Source organism: Stylophora pistillata, chromosome 3, assembly GCF_964205215.1.
Source record: "Stylophora pistillata chromosome 3, jaStyPist1.2, whole genome shotgun sequence".
In the NCBI taxonomy this organism is placed as follows: Eukaryota; Metazoa; Cnidaria; class Anthozoa; order Scleractinia; family Pocilloporidae; genus Stylophora; species Stylophora pistillata.
Genome location: NC_142521.1, coordinates 9,302,140 through 9,325,901, shown reverse-complemented (window position 1 = coordinate 9,325,901; position 23,762 = coordinate 9,302,140). Strand labels below are relative to the sequence as shown.

The window sequence follows — 23,762 nt, the reverse complement described above, 5'->3', positions numbered from 1 at the left end:
GATTTTCTACAAATAAACAAAATCGATTTTAAAGGCCTGTTTATATTTATTCATGACGCCATGGCAACGGCACATGCGTCAGCTTAACTATCAAAAAAACAAAGTTTGTGTTGTTAACTTGCTTGCTGCTAGTTTTGGCGACCGAGAGATCAAGGGTTTTAGAGAAAATAGTGAAAGAAACACAGGTATCAAAAACTGCGTTCAGCCATCTTAAAACAGATTACTTTCTAAGTACGTTACAATTTCCTTCCTCATGATTTTAGCTCGACTTACTCCCAAAAAGGTTGCCCCTCAGAGAGCAAGCTAGCTTTCCCGCACCAGATCCTTTCGTCCTTTCAAATTTCTCAACACTACTTCGTTAACCTCTGATGATTCTAACATTTGACGCCGGCCCCTCTTAATATAGTGCTTTATCACCATGGTCCTCTTTGAGAGACATCCTTTCGCCGGCTCTCCAGTATCGCAAAGTAACTGCATGCATTGCTCTCGTCCGTTCCTTCACTGGTGGTTGCGCCTTGCCTTCAACAAAGTCAAGCAGGGCTGCAGAGACGTGGTCTGTGAAAGCAGAGGATTTCTTGTTCACTTCGGAGTATTCACGATCTTTATGGGCCACAGACCTATTCCACAATAGTGCTAGTCAAGCTAAAACCATAACGGCTACAATAACAAATCTCATGTTGAATCAATGCAAGTACTGGCGCACTACATTCGCTGTAGATCTCAAAGAAAATTGCCGGAAACATTTCACAGGCTCTTGAAATGTTTTTCGCACTTACTATTATTTTTATCATCCCCAATCAAAATTTCGTTGCTATTTAAACTCAAGAGTTTTTCAAAGTCAGTTCGGCCAATCAATACAAAGTTAATGGACAAATCTCTTGTTTTATTGCCAGCTAATTTGAAACTGAAAAGTTCTGCTCTTTACGTGCATGTCACTCTCATAGTGCCGATTCAGTAGAAGAAAAGTCCGTTCCAGAGTCAGGTTATATTTTATCTGTTTGATCGTTAAAGTGCACTTAAACCCAAAAATTATTTTTTCGCTTAACGAAATAAGCGTATTTTTTGGAGTATTTCTGTGCAAAAATATTTTATTTGCTCAAATCTTCAATTGTCTGTGCCCAGTCAAAATACGGAAAATCGGCCGCCATCTTGCCCCACGAACAACTACAACAACGACTTCATCCGACCAAACACTCACCGACCCACTACCACTACCGAAACAAACGACACCGCAACCCCTACGACTACAGCAACCATACCGTACATAAAAGGCATGTCTGAAAACATCTCGCGCATCTTACTACCCTTCAATATCCGCGTCGCCCACAAACCCATCACCACACTACGTCAGTTACTAACCAACGTTAAAGACAAAGACGAACCGAGGAACAGACAGGGAACGATTTATACGATCAATTGTTCCGACTGCCAAGCTTCCTACATCGGTGAGACTGGCAGAAACCTCACAACAAGACTGACTGAACACAGACGGGCGACGAGGAAAGGTGATGTCAGTAATCACATTGCTGAACACCATCGACTTACCAACCACAACATTGAATGGGACTCTGTGCAATGCCTAACCTACAACACTGACTATTTTCAACGACTGACTCTGGAAAGCTGGTTTACTAACTTAGAACAGACTCCCCTAAACAGATGTCAACAACTACCCGCTCCATAGAAATGACTCATTCACGACATAAACATCACAAACGATCGAAAAAGAACGACCTAACTTTACCGACAGATCGAAACAGACCAATCACGACCGACTTACGTCACTTGAGTCTTACAGCCAATAACATCACGGCAAAACCAACCGATCATTTTACACGAACTGGAATAAGAACATTCTACTGACAACAATCATTCACTTGACTCTGATGATGACTTCCGCACAGGTTGTCGAAACGTCAGTCACTACCACCGACAACGGTCCTTCTCAGGACTACACTTACCCGGACGATCAGACTACACCTTCACATGTATTTAATTCCATTCACTTGACAATGACCGAAGCACGGTCGAAACGTCGTGTTTTACCGTTGATTTTTATCGTCAAAAGTTTTAAGAAACCCTAGCGCTTGCTTATAAGCCTATTTCTTTCCCCCGAGTTTGAAGTACCCTGAAGTATGCCTGTCCATCCTTCACCCAGCCAATAACAATAGCAGCTACTTACATCTTTCCCTGACCCGTGGAAATACCAAAGCCGACCCATCTGTAAAATAAATCTCTTCCTTTGCAGTATCTACTTTCCACTTTCCAATACAGCTTCACTTTCTGTCTTTCATCCAAAGTAGCAGAGAAGGAATGTCCTAATGCAAGATCTTCGGCGAAGGATTTTGCCAAACGCAAAAAGATTAACAAGAAACCAAACAAACTTTTCATTTTCTCTAGTGTTTGAGGTCAACGGACGAATATAGTTGTTGTGGTTAGCAGTCAAAATTTTTACCGGTGTGTAGCCCGCCAACGATAACGATTAAATTTCTGCATCCAAAACTTTTGCATCGCAACTTAATTTTCCTCTGTACTCTTTTTGCCTTTTCCCCAAATATAGTAAAAAATGTAGTTTGTTTTTCAGCTGACGTGAGATTCACTTGCGTCAAATTCATCCTCACGTAGCGAACACGCACCCTTAACGCACCCACAGAAATTTCTGCTCTAGACAATGCTCTCGACATCTGATAAGTGTATTCCCAGTGCCTTTATTACAGAAATTTAAACGTCGAAGGCACAAGTTCATCGATTGACGAAGCTTGTTGTCCCTCCTAATATTCCACAAAGCTAAAGCTGGAAAACGTGGCAGGAGTTTTTGCCGCGGCTACTAGGCTTAGCCACAAGTTGCTCGGCAACTTTTGAGATTTTCGGCAACTTTTAGGATTTTGGCAACTTTTAGAATTTCGGCAACTTTGGGCTTTTTGAGGTTCTTTGAAGCCACTTTCTTCACGTTTTGAGCCACATTGGTCAGTTTTCGATAGACATTTATTCAATTAATTCTAAAATACAATAATTGAGGCCCCACCCCCCATGGGTTGATTTTTGTTATACCTTATCCCGAGGTCAGCGGTATAACGTTGCACGTTTTTCAAGATGGCGGACAATTACAGCGACTATTTGTTGATCAAGTGAAATGGAAAGAACCTCTGATATTATCATTGGACTTTGACAAATAAAGTTTTGATAAGAAGCAATGTGCGAATTTTTAATCTTTAACACCCAAAAAAGGTACGAAGAGCAGAAAAATTTTAGCAACTTTTCGGCAAGTTTTTGAAAAAAATAGCAACTTTTTGGCAACTTTTAGTCACTTTTATCAGCAACTTTTTTGGGATTCATCGGTAAATTGTGGCTTGGCCTAGCGGCTACCCACTGATAGGGGGGGCTAGCTGAGGTGAAATTTCTCTTATCGATCAACAAGCCATGGAAAGGTTGCTTTAATCTTGAGGAGAATGGAGGAGGAGAAGCAGAAAGGCAAAATCCCTGCCGTCTTGAATATCACCGACGAGTCCGCGTGAAATACGTTCAAAACTACAACTTGAAGGAAGGGGTGGCTCCGTCGGAAACGATGGTCTAAAACAGAGAGAGACTGGCGACGACAACAAATTCGCGCCAATTTGACCTAAGCAGAGCTCCTTGGGCAAGTAATTCATGGCAGTCTCCATATAGACTCCCTGTTACCCAGTCTCCATATAGACTCCCTGTTACCCATTCTCCCTGTGTACCCTGTGTACCCTGTGTACCCTGTGTACCCTGTGTACCCGTGTGTACCCTGTGTACCCTGTGTACCCTGTGTACCCTGTGTACCCGTGTGTACCCTGTGTTCCCCTGTGTACCCTGTGTACCCTGTGTACCCGTCTGTACCCTGTGTACCCTGTGTACCCTGTGTACCCTGTGTACCCTGTGTACCCTTGTACCCTGTGTACCCGTGTGTACACTGTGTACCCTGTGTACCCTGTGTACCCGTGTGTACCCTGTGTACCCTGTGTACCCGTGTGTACCCTGTGTACCCTGTGTACCCGTGTGTACCCTGTGTACCCGTGTGTACCCTGTGTACCCTGTGTACCCGTGTGTACCCTGTGTACCCTGTGTACCCTGTGTACCCTGTGTACCCGTGTGTACCCTGTGTACCCTGTGTACCCGTGTGTACCCTGTGTACCCTGTGTACCCGTGTGTACCCTGTGTACCCTGTGTACCCTGTGTAGCCTGTGTACCCTCTGTACCCTGTGTACCCGTGTGTACCCTCTGTACCCGATGTACCCTGTGTACCCTGTGTACCCGTGTGTACCCTGTGTACCCTGTGTACCCGTGTGTACCCTGTGTACCCTGTGTACCCTGTGTACCCTGTGTACCCGTGTGTACCCTGTGTACCCTGTGTACCCGTGTGTACCTTGTGTACCCTGTGTACCCTGTGTACCCGTGTGTACCCTGTGTACCCGTGTGTACCCTGTGTACCCGTGTGTATCCTGTGTACCCTGTGTACCCGTGTGTACCCTGTGTACCCGTGTGTACCCTGTGTACCCGGTGTACCCTGTGTACCCTGTTTACCCTGTGTACCCTGTGTACCCGTGTGTATCCAGTGTACCCTGTGTACCCTGTGTACCCTGTGTACCCTGTGTACCCTGTGTACCCGTGTGTACCCTGTGTACCCTGTGTACCCTGTGTACACACACAGGGTACACACGGGTACACAGGGTACACAGGGTACACAGGGTACACATGGTACACAGGGTACACAGGGTACACATGGGTACACAGGGTACACAGGGTACACAGGGTACACAGGGTACACAGGGTACACAGGGTACTCAGGGTACACATGGGTACACAGGGTACTCAGGGTACACAGGGTACACAGGGTACACAGGGTACTCAGGGTACACATGGGTACACAGGGTACACAGGGTACACAGGGTACACAGGGTACACAGGGTACACAGGGTACACAGGGTGCACAGGGTACACAGGGTACACAGGGTACACAGGGTACACAGAGTACACATGGGTACACAGGGTACACAGGGTACACATGGGTACACATGGGTACACAGGGTACACATGGGTACACAGGGTACACAGGGTACACAGAGCACACAGGGTACACATAGGTACACAGGGTACACAGGGTACACAGGGTACACAGGGTACACAGGGTACACAGGGTACACACGGGTACACAGGGTACACACGGGTACACAGGGTACACAGGGTACACAGGGTACACAGGGTACACAGGGTACACACGGGTACACAGGGTACACAGGGTACACAGGGTACACAGGGTACACAGGGTACACACGGGTACATAGGGTACACATGGGTACACAGGGTACACAGGGTACACTGGGTACACAGGGTACACAGGGAGAATGGGTAACAGGGAGTCTATATGGAGACTGGGTAACAGGGAGTCTATATGGAGACTGCCATGAATTACTTGCCGCTCCTTGGCAAACATTAATCGCCATCTTGAATTCCCATATAGCGTAGTTCCACAAAAGTGAAAATCTAAATGAAATAGCTAGAGCTCTATGTCTGAAAGGAAGAGACGACGAAAAGCACCACGTGAGTACTGGAAAGTGAAAAATGCATTTTGATCATACACGTAGATTTTTTAACCAACTGTGTTGGGATGTGATTTTCTAACCCTACTACACACGTGAACACTGTGTAAGCTTTTTTACGCGCAATGATCAAGACTATCAAAGGTATTCCGAAAGTTTAAAGAATTTTTGGGTTAAAATAATGATAATCAGTTAGTATTTATTACGGGAATAGAACAAAAGAGGAGGTAAATTAGGTAAACTCAAGCATAGTACCGTATGTAGCACTTTCACATATGCACACGACTCAAAAAGAAACACTACAGAAAGAAGTTCTATAAAAATCTCGTAACGTTTCTCTAGTTAATTATGTTATTGGGTATTATTTTAGGCGAGGTGAACTCATTCGGCCATGCTTAATTACTAGTGCATATTATCGCAACTGTTTTGTGTTGTTTGGTTTGATTATCATCTGATAAGAACGTAGATTAGTCAAGTAATAAAATGTACTTAATGAAACATGATGCATTCCTATGAAAATTTTAGCCAGCACTAATGACCAGGACACAGCAAAAAATGGTGAGCCCGTAAAAAAGGCAAAACTTGATTCAAATGGTGCAAGACCTACTAATGCTTCACCTGGTCCAAAACCAGTAACTTGGGAAAGAGAGTCTGGTAAGTCAACGTGGACAAAGTACTCTGCTGATCAGGTTGGAGGTATTATTGAAGCCTTCAAAGCTGGAAAACCAGACGTGGATATTAAAGATGGCAAGTCTGAGGTCACAGTGATATTTGAGAGGATGGTGCAGAGGAATAAGAAAACTGGATGGGAGATTAGGACGCGATGTGCTCTGGTGGATGGAAGTGTAGATCCAGATGAATGTAAGACATTGATGTACACTTTGCCTCTTCCTTTTATGACTGTCCAGTGAAAAGAAAAAAGGAGGAAGTTGGTGTAAAAGGATAGTTTTATTACCCCTACTTTAAAAATAGAAGCTATGTACTTGAAAAATTTAATACGAGTCAGCAGCTAAGTTGAATTTTGGTTGCATAGCAAGCATGGTGTGTTGCAAAGTAACACATTACTGAAGGGGGGCCAGAAGGTAGCTCTTCCTTAAAAAAAAAAATTAAGTTTGGAACTCTCAGAGATATGATTTCCAGCATCCTGGGACATACATGTATTTGAGTGACATTGATGTCAGAACTAGTTCAAAAATACTTATCATCTGTCTTTGATCACAAAAAGCCAGCACAAAATGGTCTGATGGGTTTTCTGCTCCCAACCACCTTCTAATGACAACCTTCCAATCTCTTTGAACAATTCATTCAAAATTGCTCTAATAGTGTGCTTGCTACTTGCTTTTTTCCTCTGCAGATACTTGGGAATATGAGGGTGCTAAGGGAAAGTGGACAGAATACTCCAAACCTATTGTTTACCTTTTTGAGGCAGCCTACATGGTTGGATTGTCCAGCATCAAATTCAAAGATGATAAAAAAGAACTTATTCTTGATTTAGCAAAGAAAGTTCAAACAACTAAAACTGGAAGGGGAGTGAAGAATGTACATCGAATCAAGGCCTCTGATGCTAGTAAGTTGATATTGACAGTGTTTTAATATTAAGGGATGGTAATTGATTGTTTTATAGGGGCTGTGCAAAAAAAAAAACATTGTTATTTTACTGAATATTAACCAAAGTAGCTATTTCAGTAAATGCAAGTGATCACTTAGATGATATTTCTCTCCCACAAAATACAGTAAAGGTAAAGGAAATACAATAAAGATAAAGGAAATTTATCAACCAGTAATGCAAACTTATACTTGGTGTAAAACTGTTGATACTTTGTTGAACAGTAAATGGAAAAGGATGCTAAGAGACAATTGTCAAGAGACCGTTTGGATTTACCAAAACCCAAGAACCCTGTGTACCTGGTGGCCACATTATCTGTACATGTGAAAGCAAAATTACATTTGTGTCTTTGTACAAAGTTCACAAGAATCCTTACTGAATGATTTGAAATCAAATGAGGGATATTAAGAAGCACATCTAACATTTGCTTTCTTCAAAAACTTATTGGGGACATCAATCCTGATTTATCATTAGTAGTGATTGCATAGTGATTAAAGATTGAAGATGAATCTTGTGGTTTAGATATTACAATTTTTCTCACCCCAGTTTCAAAGGTCCAACCCAAAGCAATGACAGCAGATAAGATTACTGCAATAGCAAACAAGAAAGTGAAAAAGGAAGCTGAAGCTGAAAATGGTAAGTATTCTGTGAATTGAAATTTTTTTGTTGCTCGGAAAAGTGCTGGTATTTACCTGAAAGAATGCTTGCATGATTCAGTGGTGTACCTAAATGAGATTAACATAGATAAGTCAAAAATTTGATTAGCAGTGTTTCTTATAGGTGATGTCAAATCATTTGTGTTCTGTGGAAAGGCTCCAGTGGACAGTTTCTGTACAATTAAAGACAGCACTCATGTGTTTACCCAAGGAGACGACATCTGGGACGTAATGCTAAACCAGGTAATTCTTTCATGCTTGTCACTTCTAAGATTCTGTCATCAGTTTTCCTCACTGGCAACCACACAATTCTTAAAATTTAGATCAGAGAATTTTATGCTAAATCAAGCAATATCTTAACATTGATAAATTTCTCTCTTATCATTTCCCTTTTGCTCAGCAATGTATAATAATATTATTAATGAATCAATAGGTGTACTGATATCATCACAGTTTTTTTTTGTTAATTCCATGGATGTCTAAGTGATTTTTAACAAAAATAATCTGAACCAATTTATTTAAACTATTTAAAAGGTAACTAGATTTTTTAGAAAACGTGTAGGTCTCCAGAGAGTAAAAATTGGCTTTAACTTAGAACCCCAACAAAGAAATTATGTAGCCTCTGTTACCATTTCACAAGTGCTAAATATGCTGTCTGTTTCAATTCTTTTGCAGACAAATGTCATGAACAACAACAACAAGTTCTATCTCATTCAATTGCTGGAAGATAACCGAGCAAAGAAGTACTATGTCTGGCAAAGATGGGGAAGAGGTTGTGATAATAACATCTGATCACTGAAAATAATGATAGGATCACGAGTATGAGAGCCATCTTCGCAGTAACAAACACAACTTAAGCAGTTGTGAAAAGGAGCCTGAAAAAAAATTCAGGCCTGTACAGGATTCAAACACACGACTCATTTTTTTTTTTTTTTTTTTCACAACTGCTTGAGCTGTGTTTATTACAGCGAAGATCACTGTCATACATGTTCTCTAACTGCAGTTCAAATATATGACTTCCATATATTCACAAACAATGCCAGGATTATTTGTGGCCAAAAGTAACATTGTATCAAGAAGTTATACTTACATCAGTGACATACCCAGCTTTGCCTTATGTGTCACTTTTGTGTTCTTACCACATTTTGACATTCATAAGGCCAGCTGGGCTGGCTACCGGTGATAGAGCATAGAAGTTATCAATTCGCCGGTAACAAAACGAAAAAGGGCCTGGGACTGAAACTGCGATCGCAAAGCATGCATGGATTGTTTGGCTGGACAGAAATCAAAATGGCGTCCATTGCGAATGATAGTAAGCTCTCAGAAACTAAAGAAGAAGGCTTTATTTTAACTGAAGACGATATACCTGGGGCTGTTTTGCAAAACAGAAATGTAGAGGCATGCAGTGTGGTACAGCTAAAGCGCTGGCTGATTTGTAGGGGAGCGAAAACAAGTGGTAAAAAGTCAGCTTTAGTCAGCAGGTAAAGGGTCAAATTCAGCTTTTTCGTAGCTCTTTCTTTTGCTCACATAAAACCCATTAATATTTCTGATGGAAAACATATTCACTTAAAGATTTTATACATTAAATCGTCTGCTTAGAACTCCATTAACATTATTTAAAATCGTTTTGCATAGGCTAAAACACTATGTAGAAAATGGCCTTGACAAGAAATATCTTAGAGACCCCGACAACGGCGCTAATATTATGAAGAAAAAAGCAGATCTTGGTTTGCTTGATAAGAGAGAGCCTCAAACAAATGGAAAATTTCCAAAAGAAGGTTTCAACTCTGATCTCAATGCTCTCCCTAAAGTGTCATTTGCAACCATCTGGCGTTACATGATCGACTCAGTTGACTCAAAAAAACAACTCTCAACTGCTAAACCTCTTGTAAAGGGGTTCAATTTTTATAAGTCTGGGAACGTACATTCTATTCACCATTTAAAGGAAAGTGGGAAGCACTTTATAAAGAGCCAAGTTCTCCCATCAATGAAAAAGAACTTAATATACCAATGTCAAATAGTAATGTCAAGTATTGGAGGAGTACTCAAAGCATATTGTGGTTGCCCAGCAGGAATAGACGGAAGATGTAATCATGTGTCTGCAACTCTCTTTGCCTTGGCTGAATATTGCAAAGAAAGAGAAAAGATCTCCATAGAATCATGTACTTCTAAACCATGTAAATGGAATATCCCAAGGAAACGAAAAGGTCCTCTATCACCAATCTCAGCCATGTCATTTCATAAACATGACTACAGCAAACAAGTTAAGACTGACAGAACACCAAATATCAAGAAAGGGAAAGATGTTCGAGCTATACATCAGAGAGAGTGGTCAGATGCCAAAGTGAACAATATGTTACAAACTATCAAAGACTATCAAACCAAAAGTGGTAACATTGTTGGCTGGAGTCACATACTGCCACAAGAGGTTAAAGAAGAAGACACCATTGTTTCGCCGCTCAAAGTCCTTCCACCATCCCTAAGGGAAATAAGTGAAAAATGCAAAGAAATTGAGAAAAAGTTGAATCTAGAGGAAAAGGAAATTACCAAAGTTGAGCAAAAGACTAGAGGACAATCAGAGGACAAGCTTTGGAATTATCACAGAAAGTGTAGAATAACAGCTTCGAAATGTTACCGGGTTGCCTCTTTGAAGCCACTACATCACCAACAAAGGCACTTGCAGATGTCTTACAGTATAATAAACAGTATCAGAGTTTTGCAATGAATCAGGGTTTAGAGAAAGAAGAAGAAATTGAAAGATTATATGTTACATCTAAGCATAACTCAGGCTACAGGAATCTTTCAGTTGAGCCATGTGGGCTTTTTATTAGCCAAATCCATGGTTTCTTAGCAGCCACCCCTGATGGTCTAGTGTCAGATCCTCATGTTTCCCAACCACTTGGACTTCTTGAAATGAAATTGATACAGTTAAATGACAGTGAGAGTCTTAGACAAGGTCTGCTTCAAAGAAGAATATGTAAGGACTGTGGTGACAACCATCTAAAGATGAACACTGGACATAAGTATTTCTATCAAATACAACAACAGATGTTTGTAACCCAGCGTAAATGGACAGATTTTGTAGTCAAGGGATCAACAGGAAATGAGCTATACATTGAGCGAGTCAACTTCAACTCTGAGTTTTGGGAAAGTGTTCTTCCTAAACTTTGCAATTTCTTTCAACTACAAGTTTTACCAGAGATGTCATATCCTCGAGTCAAATATGGGTTAGCAAGATGTCAGTTGAGATTTGAATACACTGTGCCTAAATTGATTTAAATGAATTCATTTAGAACAGTGTAAAAGAAAACCTTGCAGTCTTGAATATAAGTTGCACAATTTTAATTATCTTGGACATAATGGGTCTACATGTAGTGTAACCTTTAAAAAGGTTAAAATACTAACAACAATAACAGGCACTATTTATTGAAATAAGTGGCTTTTAAATACCTGTGCAGTTATTGTAATTTCAAAGTTTAATAAACCACAATAGTTGTCACTGGACAAAAGAATACAAAAGAGGCAAAGTATAATATATTTAGTTATAGTTAAAGTTAATGCATCAAAGTGTAGACTGCACATGTGTGGAAAACAATTTAAAGATTTATCAGATCAAAACGTCAAGCAAATATATTATCATGTAATGTATTATATTCTGCAGCTTTTGTTCATGTTTAGAATAAATAGTTTTGTTTCATTTTGCTTTGTGCTCAATCCTGAACAATTTAATGACAGTACCATATATTTAAAGTGGTCTCTGTCAATTGCATTTGTTTTATAGCAAGACTAAAAACTATTCTGGTCCAGTGATATCATTAATTTGTCACTACATACTAAATATTTGTCAATAACTATTTAATATCATTTCAAAGTTCGTGTTTTTGCTCTATCTTACACCTTGGGTGCATTTCATTATAAGAGTGAAACATGCACTAATTTGCACAATTTTGCTTTCAAAGTGTTTCACACATCAACAATGAAATGCACTCTACCATGAACATGTACAAAATCTAATTAGTCTATTAAGGGAGGAAGAAAATTTGATAGAGCAGCCACCACAATTAATATATCAGAGGCAACAGGTGACATTGAAATGGGAATTTTACGATCAAAAATATGCCAGTTTTTAATACGTTCCATTAACCTTTCCACGTGGACACGGAGACTTGCAATTGTTTTATTATGTTCTGTTTCTTTGGTAGAAAATTGCTTTTTGTCTTTTAGAAAATTAGGTTTAACTAGCACAACTCCAACTGATGCTAACTCATCTTGACAATTAAACCCCTTATCAGCCATTACCTCGTCACCTCTTTTAAGTTTGCCAAGAAAGCCACTTTGCATTGTTATTTCTAGATCAGAAGTACTTCCTGGAAATAGTTCACTAACAAAACAGACAACTCCACTTGGTGTGATTCCTAATAAAGCTTTCATTGTGTTAGTGCTCTTATAGGATGAATAGCAGGCAGATTGGGCATCGAGTGACGATGGCTTTTCCATCTGGAACTCAGTGCAGTCTACAATGACAACAGTGTCAGGACAGATTTCTTTGAAGACTTTCGGCATATGAAATTTCAAAACATCATCAGGTGGTATCTGTATAAGTGGCTCGAACTCTGACCTCAAAAATCTCAGCCATGAGTTAGTTATCCTTGAAACAGACATGCGAGAAACATTAAACCTATGGCCCAAGTCTCTCTCAAACAATCCCAGTCGTATTCGCACCAAAGTCATTATGAATTCCTGGAATGCTGATAGTGCTCTAGGTCTGCCAGGTTGTTTTGTACTTTCTAAGTCACAGTATATTCTTTCATAATTGTAGCTTATATTCTTAGCTGAGTCTTTCACTAGGTTGTAACACATCATTAACATTTCATAATCAGAGAGTCCAGTGTAGAATGCAATGTCATCAGGATTATCTTTGTACTTCTCAATATTAAAAACTTCACTATTACTTGAAATAAAGTTCAAATGTTTGTTTTCTTTTGTTAACTGGTCACATTTATCTCTCAATTTTTGGTTTTCCTCTTTGAGTTTAGATACCTCATTCAATACCTCTTCCAATGATGCCAAATCTATGTCAGTTTGAGTGTGTTTAGAAAGATATTGATGTTGTTCTTCTCGAAAATTATTCAGTATTTCCTCAGGTTGAACTTCTCTCGTATAGTATGGATCCTCGTGCAGTGATTCAGTCGAGGTCGGTGTTGTTTGGGTTACAATGTTGGCATTGTTGTCAGAGTAACTGCTGTCAGTATCAGTAGTAGATACAACAACTGATGAGACTTTCCTTTTCTTTGGCACAAAGTCATGCTTAAAGATTTCTCTCCTTGATTTTCTCTCTTTTGTCCATGGAAATATTGTTGGCAGATGATTTCTGCTGAGTTTTTGGCCACCTTCGAAGTGTTCAGAACAGATTCTCGTTTGGGAAGAATCCAGCTTTAGCGATTCGTTTCTAAGCGATACTTTGTAGTATTTCCGAGCCTTTTCGCACTTGGGAATCCTGTAATATTCCAGATTTGGTTTGTTTCTAAAGTTGTTGGTACACTGGGGCACACAACAGTTAAAATGATGTGGCATTTTCCTTCAAAACAGCTTTGAATTAGTCTCTTTTGAACAGGATAAATTACAACACATGTATGTCAACATGTCTTCCTGTCCAGCCAATCAATCCATGCATGCTTTGCGATCAACATTCGATCCCAGGCCCTTTTTCGTTTTGTTACCGGCGAATTACTGCAGTGCGTATTCAAAGCACTATATTTTGACTATTGGCCACAGTACTTAAAACTCGAACAACACGTACCAGCAAGAAATCTACACTCATCCTGTGAAGTCAGATTAAAGGTGCCCATCAAAACTGGTACTTTTAAAGACAGCTCAGCAGTCATTTTCAATGCATTACCAAGTTATCTGCGGAACTGTACAGACTTTCGATCCTTTAAGAGTAATTTGACATCATATCTTTTTACTAATGCAGGAAAAAGATTAGAAACATGAATCTCAGGCCTTTTAGCTTGTTTATATTTTAATCCTTAATTAGAATGTGATTTATTGTAAATTATATGATATAGCATAATTAGAATAGTGTAGTAATTTTAGCATAGAAGAGCCAATTCATTTTTGGAATGCTAATAAACCTTTGTTATTATTAAACCTTTATTATTATTCATACTATCTGCATGTGTTTTTTTTTTTTCAGTGGGATTCAGTGGTCAAAACAACTTAGTTACCTGTGGGCCAGATCTTGAGGAGGCTAAAAGAGTGTTCTCTAAAAAGTAAGGTCACTGTGTTTGCATTGGAATTACTATTTATGTGGTCTACACTATTTATGTGAACTATTTGGCTGGTCTTTAAGCTCAACTATTTTAAAATTGCCATTTGGTGACCCAATATCATGAAATGGTGGCCAGAAGAAAAAGTTAATTAACCAGAAAAAAAAATTAAATGAAAAGAGGGAGTACTGCTTGTGCAAGGCTTTTCAAGTTTGGTTAGGGAGAGAATCAACACAACATTTCTAGGTCAACCATGACAAAATATAAATTTCATTTTAGGAAAATAATAATCTCATTTTCAGATTCACAGACAAGACAAAAAATAATTGGGGAAACAGACATAACTTTCAAAAGGTTCCAGGGAAGTATGATCTTCTGATCATGGATTACAATGCTGACAAAGAGGAAAAAGATGAAGTTGATGCACCTGTTAAAGAAGAAAAACCTGTTCTAGAAAGCAAACTGGACAAGAGAATCCAGAACTTGATAGAACTGATTTGCAGTGTACAGGCAATGGAAGAAATGTTGAAAGAGATGCACTATGATACCAGGAAGGCACCTCTTGGTAACTATGCAATCTAGACAAAAGATACTTAAAGTTGATAGGATCTTGTTGTTTCAGATTCACAATGACTGTGTAGCATATCCTGATGGAGATCAGGATGTTTTCCCTACATTCTGTCAGTCTTCATAAGACAATGAGGTTGACTAACTGTGGGATACTTTATGAAACATGATATTCTGCTTCAATAGGTTAGTTTTCAGTAACAATAACTGGCATATTGTGATCCTTGTTATTTAATTTACAGTAATTGGCTGGTAGAATACAACTTCTCTGATTTTCCCTTTTTGATCCTGAGCATCTATACCTCTAGCATTTCTATTCCACTGTATTTTAGCTTTAGTCAAGTGGCTTGTCGTTTTGTTTTGTTGTATCATATTTTTCTGGGATTGGAAAATCAAGTCACAGAATGAAAATGGGGATCATCTCAAAGGTTAATGAAAAATTTCCTTGTTGTAAGATCTAAGGGAAGTTGGCCTTATTCAGGGCTCAACTCTAACAGTAGCCCACCAGCCACAGACTAGTAGAAATTCAGTTTTGGCCAGTGGTTTTTTATTTCCACTGGCCAGTTTGGCCAGTAAACAAACGGAAATTTCCATAACATTTAAGATATCACTAGCCACTCGGCTAGTAAGTTGAAAAGTTGGTGTCAAGCCCTTCTTATTTTTACCCAATCTTTTGTGCATTTTCCATGCAATCTCTCTAGGAAAGCTCACCACCAATCAAATTAAAGCTGGGTATGAAGCCCTGAAGGAGATTGATACTTGCATTAGGAACAGTGACTTTGGCTCTAAACTGGTGAAAGCATGTGATGAGTTCTACACAAGAATCCCTCACTGTTTTGGGTATGTGGATAGTATCAACCTGACATATGAGTCATCAGACCATAAGTCTCGTATTTCTTTCTGATGGCTGATTTGCTTTGCAGTATGTCAACTCCTGAATCATATAAAGTTATGTCTAGAGCAGTTTCCAATGGATTGTTGAAAGTGAAATGATATTAAGTCAGTTTTGCTTCACTATGTTTTTTGATTGGTCCAGAAAGCCCTCGCTGTCCTCTCAACTAATCAGCTTCAAAACTGGAAGTAATTGCAACTTGTATTTTGACTTTGAGTTTTCTTTTGCTGCTGATGATATTTAATTCCTTCCTTCTGATTAGCTGTTGTCAGCTATAAGTTTGGTTTTGGTTGTACAACCTTCTAGGAAAATAAAGCTCTAAGATGTTTTCTTTTTTTTCAGTGAAACAGAAAACAAATAAAATCATCATGTTCCTTCCTCCTTTAGGATGAAAAGACCACCTCTCATAAGGACAGCAGAGGATGTCAAGATCAAACTGGATTTGTTAGAGGTATGTTGACAATGTCCTACTGTTCATACATGTTAACAAAGTTCTTAAATATGTTTGGTCTCAGTCTATAGTGCAAAGGTTATAGACCACTTTCATAAATGGCTGCCGGATTAGTATTCTTTTGTTTAAATTTAAATTAGCCCTACTAGCCTCGTTCTCCAGTACAAAATTCAAAAGAATACATTATCTCAAGCGAGGCCAGTAGGGCTAATTTAAATTTAAACAAAAGAATATTAATCCGGCAGCCATTTATTAAAGTGGTCTATAGGCCTGGAAAAGTTAGCTTATATTTAACTTATCACATCTAAGCATAAGGTCAGGACAAATGAATGTTGAACAACTTCTCTAATAAGACAGCCACATCTTGCCTGATTACCTGGCCAATCAGGAAACAGGATTTTTTTTTTAACTTTCTTGCTGCACAGCCAGTCATTGTACTGAAAATGTTTTTACATGAATTACATGAATTCATTTATTAAAATCTTCTTGAATGCACATTGAAAGCTCGTAAAAGCTGTCTAGCCAGACAACACAGTTTTGGGGAGCTGTGATTTCTTTCTTTTGCATTATGGAACATTAAACGTGTATGTTTATTTTGATATAATCTCTTTTAGGCGTTAGGAGATATTCAAATTGCAGTCAAAGCCTTGAAAGAGGAGGAGGAGGAGGAATCCCTGGAGCATCCAATTGACAAGCATTACAAAACACTACATTGTGCTCTGGAGCCCTTGGACCATGAGCACAATGATTTCCAGGTAATTATTGATATGGTCGTAGTAGTAGCAAGTGTGATAAATATTGTAAGCAATAGACAACTTTTTTGAGAGACATGTTTCGGCATGCTTATGCCATCTTCAATCAATGATTAACAGAACGTGAGTAATTATATAACAGACAAGTAGATGAATAAAATATTTTACAGTATGATGTAATACAAAAGCGGGTACTAATTACAACGTGACACCAAACATCAAAGGTGTGAACTAAAACGCTAGAAAAGTGTTATAATGCTGTAATTGTTTGTTAAGTTCGGGTTTGATCTTGTTTCTATAAAAAGCTTCTTTGAGTTTTAAATCAATAGAGTTGTTAGCAGAATCCAGAATACTAAAGCAAGAAAGGGAGTATTTGTTCTTTCAAGAAGGAGATGTGTTGAAATGCTTAAAAATAGGCGAGTTTCTATCGCTTTCCGTGTGCTCCTTTATCCTAGTAGAGAAGTGGCGACTAGTTTCTCGACTTATAATTCTCAAGCCTGACAAAGGTAATGGAGTAGTTATTTTAGACCGTAATATTTATTTAGACACTTGTTTTGGTATACTTAATGGTAAATCTAAATTCAAACTACTTGACAAAGATCCCACTTTATTAAGAGAAGGCAGACTTAAACGTTTCATCCGTTTACTCAAGAAAAAGCATTCTATTGATAATGATACCTATACTAAGATTTTTCCCAAGGGTTCACAACCAGCAAAATTTTATGGCCTTCCCAAATTACATAAGAAACGTGAAAATCACAATCAACCACCTCTTAGACCTATTGTATCCTCTATTGGAGCTTATAATTATAATTTAGCCAAGTATTTAACTTCTCTTCTTGCTCCACTTTTACCTAACAAGTACTCGGTCACAGATTCATTCTCTTTTGTTGAAGAGCTCAGGAGTTTCGATCTTAACAACAAGTTTCTCATTTCCTTTGATGTTGAAAGTATTTTTACCAATATTCCTTTAAATGAAACTATCGATATTGCTGTTGATCTTATTTTCAAGCATAACCCTAAATTTTCGATCAAAAATCCGACCTCAAGAAACTGTTTTCATTCGCTACAGCTGAGACTCATTTTCTTTTCAATGGAAAATTTTATGACCAAGTTGATGGGGTAGCGATGGGTTCTTCGTTAGCACCCATCCTAGCTAATCTTTGTCTTGGTTTCCACGAGGAAACATGGCTAAATAATTTTAACCATTCGACTCGCCTTCTACTTCATAGGCGTTATGTTGACGACACCTTCTGTGTCTTCCACAATGAACAGGATTCTATGTCATTTTTTGATTACATTAATTCACAGCACCCCAGCATAAAATTCACTTTCGAAAAAGAGAATGATGGTAAACTCTCCTTTCTTGATATATTTATCGACAACTCTTCGAATGATTGTGTTTTTTCAGTTTTTCATTAAAAAAAAACCTACACTGGTCTCCTAACAAATTTCTTTAGTTTTATTCCATCGTGCTACAAAATTTGCCTTATCCGAACTTTTAATGTGACAGCGTGATGCTGTTAGTGAGCTTCTATGCGCTAGCTGATGTTTGGCTGTGTAGCCGCGTGATGCGGTTCCAGTCAATACCCACTAATTGACCCTTGCTCACCATAGAGTGTCCTGTAGCTCAGTGGTTAGAGCATCCGACTAGATCACGGAGGGTCGTGGGTTCAAATCCCATCTGGAAATTCGATTTTTAAAAATTGTTTATTTCATCTTTACATGCTTATTGACCGTATCTACAAAATCATCAACACCTCTTCCGGCCTTCAAAACGATCTTAAGAAACTTTCCGACACTTTAATTATAAAACGTAATTCTTTTCCTTCGCATATTATTGAAAGAACTTTCAAGCGGTATCGTGACGGGTCCTCCTCTCAAAATAGCCGGAACATTGAACGTTTTAGTCCACACCTTTGATGTTTGGTGTCGCGTTGTAATTAGTACCCGCTTTTGTATTACATCATACTGTAAAATATTTTATTCATCTACTTGTCTGTTATATAATTACTCACGTTCTGTTACTCACTGATTGAAGATGGCATAAGCATGCCGAAACATGTCTCTCAAAAAATTTGTCTATTTCTTACAAAATTGTTGATATATGTCGAGACTGTCAAAAAGTGCTCGCTGTTGATGAGAACTGGCCTGGCCTACTGAAAACCTTTTTTTTTCTGTTTCTTACAGATGATTTCTAAATATCTAAAGAATACCCATGCAACAACTCATAATCAGTATGACATGGAACTGCTTGATGTGTTTGCACTGGAGCACAAGAAGAAAGATTTCACAGATGTGGGTAACAGGTAAGCAGCTTTCCCATGCATTTTTTGGAGGGGTGAGGGGTGAAGTGGAGATAGTCGCCAACCGTCATACAAAGGGGCTAATTGACCCCACTCCCACCCCATAAACAAAAAATACTTCTAAACTATCGAACAGCCTGTTTGATAGTTACAAAACGATGAGTGGACAAGCTTGTTCTTTCTCTTGATATTTGTGTAGGATGCTTCTCTGGCACGGATCTCGTTTAACAAACTGGGTTGGCATTCTAAGTCAAGGATTGAGGATAGCTCCGCCAGAGGCGCCAGTAACAGGGTACATGGTAAGAACCGTTTACTTGATTGAGCTCTCGTTCTGGCAGGTATCTGGAAAGTGAGGCTTACAGGAAAACCTTCTTGAGGAAACATCGTGAAACGACAAGCTCTCTTTTCTTTGAAAGCAGAAGTACTGTACGCTCCAGATATTTATTTGCCACTAAGTAGTAGGTGAAATTTTGACACTGACCGAGTTTTGAGACCTAACCATTCCTCGTTTTTCGCTCCGCAACTGCTGTTTACTTTAACGCTCCGCTCGCCGACTGGACTCCTTGAAAAGGCAAGTCAAAGGCTGCGCAGGAAACTTCTAAGTTTTCTGATTCACTTCAGTATTTATTTACATATTTACTTTTTTTTTCATTTAGTTATTTACTTTTCTTTTCACTGCTAGTTGCTGGCAGAACTCAAACCTAGAGACCTAATAACAAATACTTATCCTCGCTTTCTCACGTTACATTTAATTCACACATTGTTTACAATTTTTTTTTTCTCTACTTATATACTAGTTTGGTAAGGGTGTCTATTTCGCAGACATGTCGTCTAAGAGTGCAAACTACTGCTTTGCAACAAGATCGAAGAATGTTGGCATTCTTTTACTTAGTGAGGTTTGTAAACATTCGCTTTCGTTAACTCTTCAGTGATGATATTGTAAGTACAACACTTTCCTAAAGGTAACTCTTTTCGAGATTAGTAGTAGCCTTTTATGAATGGTCTCTTAAGCTTGTCTAAACTTCTTTACACACGGGGGGCCTGAAAGAATTCGCGGCAGTTATGTAAACCTGCGGTGCAGTACTTAGATCAACACAAGGAAGATAGGGAAAAAATTAGTTTACATTAGACTCAAACATTGTCGTCGCAGTGTAGTCAAGTGGCTGAAAGCAGACGATACAAACTTCAATCAATGCCTTTCACTGTAATAATACGCTTAAATGCTTCACTATCGTTCAGGTATCTCTGGGGAAGAGTAACGAACTCTTGGCTGCAGATTATAATGCTGATAAACTACCATCTGATTGTCAAAGTGTGAAAGGCATGGGTCGGGTGGGTCCCGATCCGAATGACACCTTTACGATGTAAGTCTGTAAAGATTACAGTATTTTTTATAAAATAGTTTCTCAGAACACGGTCAGTTAAAAGAGCTATGGAAAACCGCCAACAGGGGAAGGGATGCGCCAAGTCGAAAGAGGAAAGCTCGTACAGTTTTTCTGAAATCATGACCGGGTGTAAGTTTGGTTTCTGCCAAACTTTTCCTTGACAGTAGTTCTTCCCTTTAGAAGCCTCCATAAAAAATAAAAATAAATTAAAAAAAAAAAAAAAAACCTGGCGTATAGAGTGTGGAAAAGGGATTTGCCGAGGAGAAAGCTGCGTGGTATAAGTACTGCCAAGGAAATTTATCAGATGAAGTGCGACTCAAGTATGACTGTTGAACTCTCGTTAATTGGCTCTCAGGTTTGAAAAATCGCTTAGTTCTCTCGGAAACACATGAACACCGTAATGGTACTTGTTTTTATCCTACAGGCCAGACGGGGTTACTGTCCCATTTGGTAAAACTACTGAGACCGGTGTTGTGAACCCACGTGGATACACGCTGAACTATAACGGTACCTGGACATTATGTTATCTCTATTTTTGTGCTGAAAACAACCGAAGTGAGAGGACACGCGTACTGAAACATTTTTAAGGCTCACTGGCAAAGGGCGTCGACGATTACGCGAGTATCAATGTTAGGTTGGAGAGTTGCAATTTGAGAATATTTTTGTGCCGGGTAGTGTTGCTCCTTTACGGTTTTGATGATGTTTTGGCTAATCACTTTCCAAAGAGTTTCTTGCGAACTAAAAGGTTTTTATCATCCGTCTATGATGATTTCGGAAAATCAAGGATTACAGTTTCCTAAGCAAGGCTAGAGAAGGAGTTCTTGGAGTAATTCTGCGAATTTTTTTGGGTTTATTTTGAATTTCTTGTCATGAGATAAGGCTTGTCGTCTTCATAGTTAACAAAGTATTGAAGTAATTTTTTTCCTACATTCACAGAGTACATTGTCTACAACACGAGTCAGGTATGAATTGTATTATCAGTTAAAAAAAATTACTAATGAATAAAGGTTGATACTTTCTAAAGAAACTGTTTGGGGCTGCGTCGGTGGGGGTAACGAAATAATTTGAATATATCAACAAAGTTGAAATGGTAAATTGGCCACCGTTACGATTATAAAAGCTGACGTTTCGAGCGTTAGCCCTTCGTCGGAGCGACGAAGGGCTAACGCTCGAAACGTCAGCTTTTATAATCGTAACGGTGGACAATTTACCATTTCAACTTTGTTGATATATTCAAATTTAAAAAATTACTAACTGTGTAACCTGCAGAACTTGCCGCCGTTAGAGGAAGTATTTTTTTTTTTTGCCAAAGGAGGGAGAAAATGTGTTAATTTAAAGCCGCAGATGTAAGGGTAAGAATCTCATTGAAAAGCTGAATGGAGCTCGAGAAATGATAGATGTCGGCAATTTGTGCCTTTGTAAAGGTGTCCATGGTAACTGTTTTTTAGATGTCACGCAACTAGGCCTCCTCTTCTGGGGGAGCGACGTTGCGTTTCATCAATCCACCAGCCCCGTCCCCAAGGCGTTTTTACATTTAAAAAAAAAGTACCCCGGTCGTCTCCTCCCTCCCCTCCTCCCCTCCCCCCACCAAATAAAAGGCTGTAAAAGTTATGCCAGATCTGATGAATCAAGAGGTCTTACGTCAAAGATCACAAACTTTGTTTGATCAATTCTGAGCTCATCTTTATCCTTCCTCAGGTTCGCATGCGGTACTTAGTGAAAGTCAAGTTCAACTTCAAGTAGATGCACAGGTTCCCAAAAGAAGGATCGTATCAGTTGTGACTGTCAACGTAAATAGTGTTCAAGCAGACAGTTAAAATATTTATTTAAAGATAACAAAAAAAGTACAGTTTAGCTAGTGATGAATTTGACAGTAGCTGTTATTAGATTAATGTTGCTCCTCCTGATTTAAATCGCCTCTCCTGTGTTTGAAAGGTTACAAGTAACTGTTGGAAAATTACGTAACTGAAAAAGGCTCAGAACACTATTTGATTCTAACGTCGCTGTTTTTCTCCTGTGAAGGTGACGAAACGATTTTTGTACACCCACTTTTCCTTTTCATTTTTCCTTCTTTTTCTCAAATGACGAATAGTTCTTCAAACAGATCGAAAAAAGTACGTAGAGAAAGTGGAGCTAGAACCGAAAAGAACTGAAAAGAAGTTTTTAATTTCGAAACCGTTTTGTTTTGTTGGCGGGCAAGTCAATAAAGTCATTAGTTAACGACAATAGATACAGGCAGGTAAACGGCTGCAGCGAATTTTGGGAAGCTGACGTTTTTAGCGTAAGTACTTCGACGAAAAAAAACCTTTTAAATTTATCTGCCGTGGTTCACCTACCCTTACTAACTTAAAAGCTGAAACCAACTAAATGCAGATATGAAAAAAAAAAAACCTTACATGAGAGTTATGAGAAGCTATTTGTCAAAATGAAAGAATAAAACGTTACTTCAGTGTTTGTCTTCTCTATGATAAGATGTAGAGCCTTACGGTACGTCACGTACCGTAAGGCTCTTCTCACCCTTAGAGCCGGGAGTCTTGCAATAACATTCATATGAGATGGGTTCTCTTTCTTGCTCCCTTGACATGTTTACTTCCAAGATCTCAAAGTTAACCCTTTAACTTCTTAGAGTAACTAGCATCTAATTTCTCCTTGCAATATCACTCCTGAATCACACATTCAGGGAAGGAGAATTTAGGAAATGATCACCATTTAAAGAAGCTCCTTATTGTTAAATAAATTCTCCAAGACGGCGTATTAGAAAATTTATAGAGGACAGTATGGAGAATATACATTCTGATGGTAGGGTAAACCCTTCCATCGATGACCTTATATTTCCAAAGTACTAACCGGAAGATAGGTTTGACCCCTATTGGGAGCACTGGGAGTTCCTTCTCTCCGTGTATGCCTGTCTTTCACTTAAAACATCATCTTTTACATTTCTTTGTAGGCTAGTGCTGAAAATTTGGCTTTACATTCAGACAAATTAGTCTTGAAGGGGAAAAGAGAATCTTGCCAGATACAAGATAAAACAATGCCCGGTATTTTGAATGCATGTTCTTTGAATACGCCAACATCTGTTGACCACCCTAACCTGTGGTAAATTTAATAAAATCTTTCTTTAATGCGATGATCCATCTAACACTGCCATACCTTCAAACACGTTGGTGTAAGGGTTATTCAGGTTAAAAAGCTCCTGGTTTAACTTATCGTGATTGGCAAGCACTTAAGTAAAACACAAACAAGGGAAAAATATTAGCGAGATAGAGCTGTGACTTTTCGCAACCGTATGATGATAACTTAGAATACCAGATGAATGC

General features: G+C 38.9%; 2 protein-coding genes and 1 non-coding gene across 4 annotated transcripts; 2 read left to right on the top strand and 1 right to left on the bottom strand.

The window, feature by feature from the left end:
• Positions 1 to 5,421: 5,421 nt before the first annotated feature.
• On the top strand, positions 5,422 to 22,899 carry LOC111322265 (poly [ADP-ribose] polymerase 2). 2 transcript variants are annotated; one of them, XM_022925342.2, is made up of 18 exons: positions 5,422 to 5,562; positions 6,087 to 6,422; positions 6,916 to 7,128; positions 7,714 to 7,803; positions 7,948 to 8,066; positions 8,499 to 8,595; positions 14,020 to 14,095; positions 14,395 to 14,657; positions 15,361 to 15,499; positions 15,939 to 16,002; positions 16,617 to 16,757; positions 18,945 to 19,063; positions 19,260 to 19,359; positions 19,858 to 19,956; positions 20,300 to 20,424; positions 20,870 to 20,952; positions 21,382 to 21,407; positions 22,144 to 22,899. In XM_022925342.2, the coding sequence occupies exons 1-18, from the start codon at positions 5,529 to 5,531 to the stop codon at positions 22,186 to 22,188; spliced, it is 2,169 nt and encodes a 722-aa protein (XP_022781077.2). In that variant the 5' UTR covers positions 5,422 to 5,528; the 3' UTR covers positions 22,189 to 22,899. The 2 variants fall into 2 exon arrangements, with proteins under 2 accessions (XP_022781077.2, XP_022781078.2); XM_022925343.2 differs by lacking the exon at positions 5,422 to 5,562 and adding an exon at positions 5,672 to 5,705.
• Positions 8,999 to 11,300, top strand: LOC111333374 (uncharacterized). Its single transcript, XR_015998423.1, has 2 exons — positions 8,999 to 9,304; positions 9,459 to 11,300. It is a non-coding gene; the product is annotated as an uncharacterized LOC111333374 (transcript).
• Positions 11,149 to 13,491, bottom strand: LOC148734432 (uncharacterized). The gene has a single exon (XM_088752086.1). The coding sequence runs from the start codon at positions 13,395 to 13,397 to the stop codon at positions 11,838 to 11,840; it is 1,560 nt and encodes a 519-aa protein (XP_088608212.1). The 5' UTR covers positions 13,398 to 13,491; the 3' UTR covers positions 11,149 to 11,837.
• Positions 22,900 to 23,762: the final 863 nt, after the last annotated feature.

Bases quoted from the DNA above. Each gene is read 5' to 3' on its own strand.
- LOC111322265 (XM_022925342.2), top strand. From the start codon at position 5,529: ATGTCTGAAAGGAAGAGACGACGAAAAGCACCAC. The intron at 5,563-6,086 runs GTGAGTACTGGA...TGAAAATTTTAG, and splicing joins GAGACGACGAAAAGCACCAC to CCAGCACTAATGACCAGGAC. The intron at 19,957-20,299 runs GTTTGTAAACAT...ACTATCGTTCAG, and splicing joins GCATTCTTTTACTTAGTGAG to GTATCTCTGGGGAAGAGTAA.
- LOC148734432 (XM_088752086.1), bottom strand. From the start codon at position 13,397: ATGCCACATCATTTTAACTGTTGTGTGCCCCAGTGTACCAACAACTTT.